The sequence below is a fragment of the Thamnophis sirtalis genome, unplaced genomic scaffold (assembly GCF_051295495.1).
Source record: "Thamnophis sirtalis isolate CommonGarterSnake01/CBP01778 unplaced genomic scaffold, rThaSir2_p1.2 scaffold_2, whole genome shotgun sequence".
Classification (NCBI taxonomy): domain Eukaryota; kingdom Metazoa; phylum Chordata; class Lepidosauria; order Squamata; family Natricidae; genus Thamnophis; species Thamnophis sirtalis.
Genome location: NW_028261382.1, coordinates 106,227,938 through 106,240,407, shown reverse-complemented (window position 1 = coordinate 106,240,407; position 12,470 = coordinate 106,227,938). Strand labels below are relative to the sequence as shown.

The following is a 12,470-nucleotide window of genomic DNA, read 5'->3' as shown; positions in this document are numbered from 1 at the left end:
ATGAACGCTACAGAAGAGTATCCGAACTATAATACTACCAACTATACCTACGAAGATAAAAAGATGTCAGATTATAATGAAGGTCAAATTTGGTTATATTATTCTCGACGTATCGCTTTCTTGCTTGTATGCATCATCTGTCATATTGGAGTCCCATTAAATGGAATTGTTATCTGGCTACTTGGCTTCCAAATTAAGAGAAACCCTTTCACTGTGTTGATTCTTAATTTAGCTATTGCCGACTTTGGGTTTCTCGTATTTACGACTATAAATTGCATTGACGATTTGACACATGTTTTAGAGAGAGATATTCTTAGGCTAATTGTCTTTTGCCTTTTCAATGTTACATATAACAGTGGCCTATTTCTTCTGACGGCTATCAGCATTGACCGGTGTGTCTGTGTCCTCTTCCCAATCTGGCATCGCTGTTCCCGGCCAAAATATTTGTCCTCTGCTGTCTGTGCCTTCCTCTGGATCATCTCTTTCCTCCTGGTTGGAATTCTGACCTTTATGGAAGATGTGTTTAAGTATGATAAAATCTTGACAAAAGTCGTTTTAATTGTCACTGCTGTGTTTTGCCTTCCGGTGATATCAATCTCTTCTGTGATCCTGTTCATCAAAATATGTCTTAAATCCCAACAGATCAAACGGAGAAGACTTTTAGTGATGATCTTAATTACTCTTCTCTGTTTCCTTATTTTTACTCTTCCATTAGATATCTATCTGTTTCTTACTCGTGTTCTTAATAAGAAGTTTTTTTTATATATTTATGAACTGGATTTCTACTCAAGTCTGAGTGCTTCCCTCAACTGCAGTGTTAACCCTGTGATCTATTTCCTGGTTGGGAGAAAGAAAAGAGCTCGGACAAGGGAGAGCATCAAGGTCATTTTCCAAAGAGTCTTCAGAGAAGACGAAGCTCCTGAAATCTGATAAACGTATACCGACATAATTTTATAGCCACTCTAAATACAATATTTTAGCTTTTCTTTAATGCTGGATATCTTTTATGAATATAAAACTGTATCTTATTTGCTACAGAAATAAAGAATAACAAAGATTTGTTTGCCTCAAAAAAAAATAAAGCTATCCAAGTTCATTTTGAAGATTGGGGAAAGAGGTGGGAAACGAGAGTTTGTCCTCCTAAGTTTGCATTAACAGGATCCCACTGTCATTAGATGTGGCAACTCCTTGCTGGCTTCCTGCAAGCAAGATCATTGGGGAAGCTGGCTGGAAGTTGGCAGTCCCAGGCACTCAGGTGAGAAAGTGGCTGCTGCCAGGTGAGGTGAGACTCTGGAATTCTTAGGCTGGCAGTCACATCAGTGAGCACTTGAGCAGATACTCTGTACTAGGAAAAAGGGATGAAAAGGTAGGCAGAGGCAGAGAAAGACATAAAAATCAGGTGAGGAGGAGGAGAAGGAGGAGAAGCAGGAGGAGGTGGAAGAAGAAATGGAGGAGAATAAGGAATAATTAGATTTACCTATTACCTACCAGAGATGTGTAGTCAGGGGAGGCAGGGGAGGCGGGGCCTCACCAGTGTCATGAGGAAAAGAAAAGAAAATTATATTAAAAGGAAAAAGGCTAAGGTAGTTGCTGCCACAATGACTCTGCTTAGTGCTAACTGCAGGGGGAGGCGAGAGAACTACATGCCTCCTTTGCATAAGGATTTTTTTGCTTTTTAACCCTTGCTCAGAGTTAAGCAAGGGTTAAAAGGCAAAAAAATTACTGATGCAAAGGAGGCATGTGGTTCTCTGTCTCCTGATCTGGCAGCAGCAAATCGTGCCTAAGTTGCCTTTTTATTTAATTTTTTACATTTTCATCATGGCGGGCGGACAAGAGGAGAGTTGAAATCCTCTGACACAGCTGGAAAAGCCAGGTATGTGGGTCCGAGGGAGGAGGCAGGGGGGAGGAATTCAAAATTATGGTAATTTAATTTGTAAGTAATTTTTTATTGTGATTTTTTTTGTCTGTGGGTGTGTGCATGTGTTTCTTTCTTCACTCAAACAAACTCTCTCTCAATTTGAGAGAGAGTTTGTTTGAGAAGAGAGGGAAGCATCAGAGGCAGGGGGGCAGCTGGTTTGAGAAGAAAGGGGCAGCCCGCCAGCAGAGGCGGATCTTTTACCTGTCTCTGTTGGCAGGCTGGTGCATTCTTTCTTTTGCCAGGCCCCTCGCACCCGCGTCCAGCTCACTGGAGCTCGCCATGCCGGGGGAGGAATGGGCTAGGTGGGCTGGCAGAGAGAGGTGCAGGCTTCAGGATAAGTGCCGCAGCAACGCCCAGTCCAGAGCGGAGCGCTCGCCTCATGATGGCACATGGGAAAAGTTCTGGCAGATGGGACGGAGTGAGCTGGAGGGGAGGTGTGGGGCTTACAGGGCCATCTGGAGAGGCAAGCTTCCTGGAGACTGTTCTTCTGCACCCCATGCCCTCCCCTCCAGCCAGGCGATGACGCCGAGCTCTTTGCCACCAGCGACTCTTGATGCTCCTGGAAGAAAGAGGTGGGCATGGAGTTTGTCTGCCCCCCGACTCTGCCTTGCCCAGTCACACCCCCTTGCTCTTCGGAGGGTTTGCCCGGTGAAGAAGATGCCTGGAGCGTCGGTGCCAGCAGGCAAGCAGGCGGGGCGCAGAGGGAGGGAAGTGCCGCTGCAGGTAGCTCAAGGCAGCGAAACTTGTCACAAGTGGCTCTCCAGCCACCTGGAAGGAAATAGCAAGTCGAAGGGTGGGCTGTTGCACCCCGCGAGCACAGGGGCCGCTGGGGGCCGCAAGACTGCTTCATTTCTGGTGGGTAGTTCTAAGCGAGGCGGCAAGAGCGCGCCAAAATCAGTGCCCTGTGAACCCCTCAGTTGCCCCCCCCGCCTCTCTCGAGCGCACATCTGGGTTTTTTTTTTTACATAAAAGCATAAAGGAAAGACGCCCCGGAAGCCCCAACACGTTCCACTTTATGGCCGTCATCCTGCTCTATGGCTGACGCAGCGGCCAAAGAGCGGGACACTCTGGCAGACATAGGGCGGCTTTTGCCTGCTTGCCTCACCGGCCGTGAACCTCACCACACGTCACTGTTCCCTACATACCAATTTCTCTTGACAGTTTACAAGTATCTTTTTTATATGTTTATGGTTTTTTACACCCATTGTATTCATATATGTTGTTTTACTCAATTATTGTTCCACATTGTCTGTGATGGGCAAATAAGGAAAAAAGTTCACAAAGAAGACAGGAAGAGAAACACCCAAATGCCAAAAACCTAAAAGAGGTCTTTCATCACCCACACACACAAACACACACAAACACACACACACACTAAAATATAACAGTAAACAACAAGAAGAAAGGAATAAAAGAAAGAAAGAAAGAAAAACCAAACACAATCTGGGTCGGTCACCGGGACGAGAGGTTCTGCCTTCTGAGCTTTCAGGCTCATGCTGGAGCCCATGCCTGGGAAACGTCTCTCTAGAACAGGGGTGTCAAACTGGATTTTTTTGAGAGCTGGATCAGCATTGTAGTTCTCCTCAGAGGGTTGGTGGGAGGGGGACAGGGTGAGATGGGACAGACACCACCTGCAGCACCCTGATGCCCAAAATGGGGCATGGGAGGGTTGTGGGTGCCTCTCCATTGCCCATTTTCAGTCACCACGGTCTCCTGCAGCACTCTGACAGCCAAAAATGGACCATGGGGGGGGGGGGGGGCCTCCCAACAATATTAATATTTCCAGGCTGGCTTTGTGGGTCAGATATAAGCATCCCATGGGCCAGATTGTGTTCCCCCCAGCAGGACGTCAGTTTTACACCCATGCTGTAGCATAAAGAGGAATTTGCATTACCTTACCTTGTTTACCTGAAAATAAGACCTCCCCAGATAATAATCCCAATTCGACTTTTGAGTCCATGCGCTAAAATAAGCCCTCCCCCCCAAAATAAGCCTTCCCTGAAAATATGGCAACACAACAGCAGCCATGAGGTGACCACGCTCGCCGTCTCCTGCACCTCAAAAATAATAATAATGCCTCCCCAAAAATATGACCAAGTGCTTATGCTGGTGTGGGGTCAAAAGAAAATAAGACCTTGTCTTTTTGGGGGGAAACAAGGTATATCTTGGAGATGAGAGATAAGACATTTGGATGAGCAATTCAGTATCAGATTTTGTAGATAAGAGATCCTATGTCATGGATGTGTTTTTTAAAAATGCACATTTTGTGCTAACTTCCTAGATTCCTGGAAAGTCTCTTCCTCTTTGTTGACAGTCACATGACTGTCTGATTAATCATGATTTTCTAAAGAAGCCAATCACCACATCTTGGGGTCACATAGGCAAGGTGTATGTGTGTGCATTTTTAGACTCACTTTTTCATGGTGGAAGAGAAATACCTGGTCCATGTTTTCTGTAAGAGATTGATCCTCATTTCCTATGATGCTGCTGAACGTTTTAAGTTTTGTAAAAATAGAATAGAATTCTTTATTGGACAAGTTGTGATTGGACACACAAGGAATTTGTCTTCGCTGCATCAGTTCTCAGTTTACAGAAACATACATTCATCAAGAATCATAAGAAACAACAGTGATAGTCATAGGATACTAAATAAGGAATGAAAATCATACTAGGAAACTAAATGCAACAATATAAATCATAAGATACAAACAACAACGTTATAATCATAAGCAGAAAAGAGCTAGGTAACAGGAAGGATGAGAAGAATACTAGTAATACAGTCTTAGTAAATAGGTTGACATTATTGTGGGAATTAGTTATCTAGCAGAGTGATGGCATGCATGGAAAAACTGTCCTTGTGTCTAGTTGTTCTGTTGTGCAATGCTCCATAACGTCATTTTGAGGGTAGAAGTTGAAACAATATATATCCAGGATTTGAGGGGTCTGTATATATTTTCTCAGTCCTCTTTTTGACTCCTGCAGTATACAGGTGCTCAACTGAAGGCAAGTTGGAGCCATTGTTTTTTTCTGAAGTTTTACTCATCTGTTGAAGTTTGTGTCTGTCTTGTTTGGTGGCAGAGCCAAACCTAACCATTATAGAGGTGCAGATGGCAGACTCAATAATTCATCTCTAGAACTGAATCATCATTGAGGTAGTTCAAGGTGTCCTAATGCCTTTGAAGATTTCTGTTAAGTCTCTACTTCCACCTGTATCAAATTTTGCAGGCAATTCTTTCATTCCCATTGTCACTTATGACGGGTGAATGGACTTCCTTTTTGTCAATGATCTGTCTGGACAATTAAGAGTTTATCATATTTTCCCTATAATTTTGCCTTTGTCAATCACTCCAATCCTCAATAACAGGACAATAATCTTCCACTCACAACTTTGAAGAGCTTAATCTGTGACTTTCAGATGTGTCATAATGTTTGATGACTTAATCTGACCCACAGATGTGCAAATATAATAACAGATATATTTTATAGAAACAATGTATTTCCGTATTTCATTTAATATTAAAAGCTACTAAAAATCTTATGGGTTTTCTCAATTGACTTTGTAAGGTTTTTAATCCTTCCCCCTCCCTCCACAACCTTTAGTGTGAAGACCAAAGTTTTTGAAAGCAGAGATTCATGATAAAAATTATCAGACGAGGAAACCAGATTAGTTGAAAAAGTAAATAATTTTTCTTTTTCCTTAGAGTTGACTAGGTTTATGGGCAGTCTCCTCCTTCTGCGGCTGTTGATTATCCTGCAAAAACAGGAACCAAATCTTCTAATCATTTGATGTTCACACTGATTAGGCAAAGCACAGAATAAATAAAGTTGTTTGAGACTTTTAGCAAGATCTGCTTCCTCATCCCCAAGCAGAAGGAATATTTTCTTCAAACGATCTGCTTAGACCGCCTGATGCTCCAACTTTTAATCCTGTAAATTGTTCAACAACACGTCTGACAGGGTCTCCTTGATGAATGTCCAACAAGACTTAATACCCATCCTATTTTCTCTACAACTTGTTCTGCTTTGGCCATTGTCAGTGGCTAAAATTGCCTGAACTAGTCAATTACATGATACAGTAAACTTCTTCTCATCAAATCAGAAGACCCCGGACCAGTTGCTTGAGAAAGGTAAGATGTTTGGTGGATCTTAGACCAATGCAATAATTTCCATCTAGTTAACTAATATTTTCTGCTCCTGGTTTTTCACATCAAAATATTTTGTGACGTTTATATGCTGATAGTTATCTAAATCTCAATTGTCTTTTTCTGGAATAATCTTGCAATGCAATGACAAAGGTGCTTTTCAAAAAAAGAACTGGACTTTCTTGGTTTTTCCCTGGAATATATTTTGCTTCTCATCCAAGAAGCTTCTTTAGTTGTGACTGAATGGTGGAGAATAGAAGGATTTACATTCTTTGCAAGCATCTGCTGGTTAGCACTTTGGAGGTTGATCCTCAGCTCTCTGAGAGTCACTCAGAACACTTGGAGATTCATCTATACTCTCGGGGTGTATAGGCATCATCAGAGGATTTTCGATTTTGGCCTTAATGGCATTTGTGCGGATAGCTTGTTCTTGCGCAGCCAGGATTAGTGACTCTGTTTCTTTCTTTAATGTACCTGTTGTTAACCATAACCAAGTTTGTTCACTGTCCACTTTATCTTTTATTTTTTCCAGAAATTGGCCATGCAATGCTTTTTTCTGCCAACTCTCCATTCTTGATTTTATCACATCTTTTCTGTATTCTTGTTTCATCTGTTGGGCCTTCAGTAGATTTTTGTTCTTTACTTTGATTAATAGATGTTCTTGACTTTCTTTTAAATAATCAGCCAGTGCATGTTTTTCTTCTTCAACTGTTTGCTTTACTTGTAATAATCCTCTGCCACCTGTTTTTGGGGGCAGGTATAGTCTATCAGTATCACCACGTGGAGTTAAACTGTAGTGCATTGTCATTAGTTTCCTGGTTTTTCGGTCCAAAATGTCCAAATCAGCTTGTGTCCAGTTAACTATACCAGCTGTGTATCTTATAACTGGTATTGCCCAGGTATTTATGGCCTTGATTGTATTTCCAGCTTCTTCTTCATCATCATCATCATCATTGTCATCATCGGTCCAAAGGTTGGTTCAGCCTATACACAAAGGGCAGTCACTCGTGCCCTTGTGACCTCTAGACTGGACTATTGCAACATGCTCTACATGGGGCAGCCCTTGAAGAGCATTTGGAGATTTCATCTTGTCCAGAATGCAGCCGCACGAGCGATCGTGGGTGTACCTTGGTTCACCCACGTAACACCTATCCTCCGCGAGCTGCACTGGCTGCCTATTGGTCTTCGGATACACTTCAAGGTGCTAGTCGTCACTTATAAAGCCCTTCATGGTATTGGACCTGGGTACTTGAGAGACCGCCTGCTGCCAATTGCCTCCAATAGACCGATCAGATCCGACAGATTAGGCCTCCTCCGAATTCCATCTGCCGGCCAATGCCAACTGGCGACTACCCGGAGGAGGGCCTTCTCTGTGGCTGCTCCGACCCTCTCGAACGAGCTCCCCGTGGAGATTCAAACCCTCACCACCCTCACCACCCTCCAGGCCTTCTGCAAAGCCCTTAAATCTGGCTGTTCCGACAGGCCTGAGGCTAAAGAGCTTTTGCCCCCCTCCTCGAATGGTATGGTTGTTGTGTGTTTGTTAAATTGTGTATTGTTATGTTCGTCTTTTTACCCCCTGTCTGTACCCCCTTCCCTGACTGAATTGTGAGCCGCCCTGAGTCCCCTTCGGGGAAAAGGACGGCATATAAATGAAATAAATCCAAATCCAAAGATCTTTAGATATGACAATATGACAATTATTGATGAATTATTTAATCCAATCTGCTCTTTTTTTCCTTCAAATAGGAGCTTCCATTCTAATAAAAGAGATTATTGGAGCATTATAAAGGTACCTTGATGAATTTCAGCTTGGCAGACATGAATGCTACAGAAGAGTATCCGAACTATAATACTACCAGCTATTTCTACGAAGATAAAAAGATGTCAGATTATAACGAAGATCAAATTTTGATAGATTATTCTCGACGTATCTCTTTCTCAGTTGTACTCACCATCTGTTCTATTGGAGTCCCATTAAATGGAATTGTTATCTGGCTACTTGGCTTCCAAATTAAGAGAAACCCTTTCACTGTGTTGATTCTTAATTTAGCTATTGCCGACTTTGGGTTTCTCGTATTTATGACTATACGTTTCATTATCAGTTTGATACATCTTTTAGAGCCAGGAATTCCTTCGCTAATTGTCATTTCTCTTTGCCATGTTACATATATCAGTGGTCTATTTCTTCTGGCAGCCATCAGCATTGACCGGTGTGTCTGTGTCCTCTTCCCAATCTGGCATCGCTGTTCCCGGCCAAAATATTTGTCTTCTGCTGTCTGTGCCTCCCTCTGGATCGTCTCTTTCCTCCTGGGTGGAATTCTAAACTTTGTGCATAGCTTCACAAATCCCCATTTTATTGTCACTGCTGGGTTTTGCCTTCCGGTGATATCAATCTCTTCTGTGATCCTGTTGATCAAAATATGTATTAAATCCCAACAGATCAAACGGAGAAGACTTTTAGTGATGATCTTAATTACTTTTCTCTGTTTCCTTATTTTTACTCTTCCATTATATGTCTATCTGTTTCGTCTTAATACGAAGTTTCATATATATTTTTTTGAACTGGATGGCTACTTAGGTCCGAGTGCTTCCCTCAACAGCAGTGTTAACCCTCTGATCTATTTCCTGGTTGGGAGAAAGAGAAGAGCTCGGACAAGGGAGAGCATCAAGGTCGTTTTCCAAAGAGTCTTCAGAGAAGACGAAGCTCCTGAAATCTGATAAACGTGTACCAACATAATTTTACAGCCTTTCTAAATACAATATTTGAGCTTTTCTTTAATGCTGGATACCTTTTATGAATATAAAACTGTATCTTATTTGCTACAGAAATAAAGAATAACAAAGATTTGTTTGCCTCAAAAAAAAATAAAGCTATCAAAGTTCATTTTGAAGATTGGGGAAAGAGGTGGGAAACGAGAGTTTGTCCTCCTAAGTTTGCATTAACAGAATCCCACTGTCATTAGGTGTGGCTACTCCCTGCTGGCTTCCTGAAACCAAGATCAGTGGGGAAGCTGGCTGGAAGTTGGCAGTCCCAGGCACTCAGGTGAGAAAGTGAATGCTGCCAGGTGAGGTGAGACTCTGGAATTCTTAGGCTGGCAGTCACATCAGTGAGCACTTGAGCAGATACTCTGTACTAGGAAAAAGGGATGAAAAGGTAGGCAGAGGCAGAGAAAGACATAAAAATCAGGTGAGGAGGAGGAGAAGGAGGAGAAGCAGGAGGAGGTGGAAGAAGAAATGGAGGAGAATAAGGAATAATTAGATTTACCTATTACCTACCAGAGATGTGTAGTCAGGGGAGGCAGGGGAGGCGGGGCCTCACCAGTGTCATGAGGAAAAGAAAATTATATTAAAAGGAAAAAGGCTAAGGTAGTTGCTGCCACAATGACTCTGCTTAGTGCTAACTGCAGGGGGAGGCAAGAGAACTACGTGCCTCCTTTGCATAAGGAATTTTTCGCCTTTTAACCCTTGCTCAGAATTAAGCAAGGGTTAAAAGGCGAAAAATTCCTTATGCAAAGGAGGCACATGGTTCTCTTCCTCCTGATCTGGCAGCAGCAAATCGTGCCTAAGTTGCCTTTTTATTTAATTTTTTACATTTTCATCATGGCGGGCGGACAAGAGGAGAGTTGAAATCCTCTGACACAGCTGGAAAAGCCAGGTATGTGGGTCCGAGGGAGGAGGCAGGGGGGAGGAATTCAAAATTATTTTAATTTAATTTGTAAGTAATTTTTTATTGTGAGTAATTTGTTTGTGTGGGTGGGTGGGTGGGTGCGTGTGTTTCTTTCTTCACTCAAACAAACTCTCTCTCAATTTGAGAGAGAGTTTGTTTGAGAAGAGAGGGAAGGGTCAGAGGCAGGGAGGGCAGCTGGTTTGAGAAGAAAGGGGCAGCCCTCCAGCAGAGGCGGATCTTTTACCTGTCTCTGTTGGCAGACTGGTGCTTTCTTTCTTTTGCCAGGCCCCTCGCACCCGCGTCCAGCCTGCTGGAGCTCGCCATGCCGGGGGAGGAATGGGCTAGGTGGGCTGGCAGAGAGAGGTGCAGGCTGTCAGGACAAGTGCCACAGCAGTGCCCAGTCCGGAACGGAGCGCTCGCCTCATGATGGCACATGGGAAAAGTTCTGGCAGATGGGACAGAGCGAGCCGGAGGGGGTGTGTGGGGCTTACAGGGCCGTCTGGAGAGGTGAGCTTCCCGGAGGCTGGTCTCCCGCACCCCATGCCCTCGCCTCCAACTGGGCGATGCCGCCGAGCTCTTTGCCACCAGCAACTCTTGGTGCTGCTGGAAAAAAGAGGTGGGCATGGAGTTTGGCCACCTCCATTGCCCAATTCCCGCTGGCCCCGCAGCCCCCGCTGCTTCCCTTTTACCCACACCGCCTCCGTCACGCCCCTGCCTGGGACAACGATAGCAATAGCAATAGCAGTAGACTTATATACCGCTTCATAGGGCTTTCAGCCCTCTCTAAGCGGTTTACAGAGAGTCAGCATATTGCCCCCAACAATCTGGGTCCTCATTTTACCCACCTCGGAAGGATGGAAGGCTGAGTCAACCCTGAGCCGGTGAGATTTGAACCGCTGAACTGCTGATCTAGCAGTAGCCTGCAGTGCTGCATTTAACCACTGCGCCACCTTGGCTCTCCTATGGCCGCTCAGGGCTCTGCCAACCTCTCGCCCTCCCCTTTTTTGTCAATGAACTGTCTGAACTTCATCCAATTAAGAATTTATCACATTTTCCCTATAATTTTGCCATTGTCAATCACTCCAATCCTCAATAACAGGACAATAATCTACCATTCACAACTTTGAAAAGCTTAATCCGTGACTTTCATATGTGTCATAATGTTGGATGACTTAATCTGACCCACAGATGTGCAAATATAATAGCAGATATTTTTTAGAAACAATGTATTTCTGCATTTCATTTAATATTAAAACCTTCAATACAGAAACACAGCTACTAAAATTCTTATGGCTTTTCTCAATTGACTTTGTAAGGTTTTTAATCCTTCCCCTCCCCTCCACAACCTTTAGGGTGAAGACCAAAGTTTTTGAAAGCAGAGATTCATGATAAAAATTATCAGATGAGGAGACCAAATTAGTTGAAAAAGTAAAAAAAAATTCTTTTTCCTCAGAGTTGGCTTCGTTTATGAACAGTCTCCTCCTTCTGCGGCTGTTGATTATCCTGCAAAAACAGGAACCAAATCTTCTAATCATTTGATGTTCACACTGATTAGGCAAAGCACAGAATAAATAAAGTTGTTTGAGACTTTTAGCAAGATCTGCTTCCTCATCCCCAAACAGAAGGAATATTTTCTTCAAACGATCTGCTTAGACCGCCTGATGCTCCAACTTTTAATCCTGTAAATGGTTCAACAACACGTCTGACAGGGTCTCCTTGATGAATGTCCATCAAGACTTAATACCCATCCTATTTTCTCTACAACTTGTTCTGCTTTGGCCATTGTCAGTGGCTAAATTGCCTATACTAGTCAATTACATGATACAGTAAACTTCTTCTCATCAAATCGGAAAACCCCGGACCAGTTGCTTGAGAAAGGTAAGATGTTTGGTGGATCGTAGACCAATGCAATAATTTTCATCTAGTTAACTAATATTTTCTGCTCCTCGTTTTTCACATCAAAATATTTTGTGACATTTATATGCTGATAGTTATCTAAATCTCAATTGTCTTTTTCTGGAATAATCTTGCAATGCAATGACAAAGGTGCTTTTCAAAAAAGAACTGGAGTTTCTTGGTTTTTTCCTGGAAAATATTTTGCTTCTCATCCAAGAAGCTTCTTTAGTTCTGACTGAATGGTGGAGAATGGAAGGATTTACATTCTTTGCAGGCATCTGCTGGTTAGCACTTTGGAGGTTGATCCTCAGCTCTCTGAGAGTCATTCAGTCCACTTGGAGATTCATCTATTCTCTCGGGGTGGCCTGAATCAGAGTGAAAATGATGTGGAGCCTTTTGGGACTGGTGAAAGGACTGTGTTGTAGAGAAGAGATGGGTGGTGGTGTATCCCTCGCCGTCCGTTGAGAGAGGGCTGTTCAATCTGAACATAGACGGCTTTTTTGACCCTCTTTCAAACTAGTGGTCCTCTCTGTCCTGAATGTGGATTTTGCTGTCTTCAAAAGAATGACCTTTGTCTTTCAAAGGCAGATGAACTGCTGAATCTTGTCCTGATGGGTTTTTCCCCCTCCTATGTTGCACCATCCGGCGACTTCAGCTAGTACAGAATGCAGCCGCGCGAGTGATTGTGGGTGCCCCTCGGTTCGCCCACATAACACCTATCCTCCGCGAGCTGCGCTGGCTACCTGTTGATCTCTGGGTGCGCTTCAAGGTGCTACTTACCACCCATAAAGCCCTCCATGGTAGTGGATTTGGGTACTTGAGAGACCGCCTCCTGCCAATTACCTCC

General features: G+C 43.4%; 2 protein-coding genes across 2 annotated transcripts; both read left to right on the top strand.

Moving 5' to 3' along the window:
* LOC148049110 (mas-related G protein-coupled receptor member H-like) lies at positions 1-930 on the top strand. The gene has a single exon (XM_087703559.1). The coding sequence runs from the start codon at positions 1-3 to the stop codon at positions 928-930; it is 930 nt and encodes a 309-aa protein (XP_087559685.1).
* A 6,927-nt stretch (positions 931-7,857) lies between these two features.
* Positions 7,858-8,778, top strand: LOC148049109 (mas-related G protein-coupled receptor member H-like). Its single transcript, XM_087703839.1, has one exon. It carries the CDS (start codon positions 7,858-7,860, stop codon positions 8,776-8,778), a length of 921 nt encoding a protein of 306 aa, XP_087559965.1.
* Positions 8,779-12,470: the final 3,692 nt, after the last annotated feature.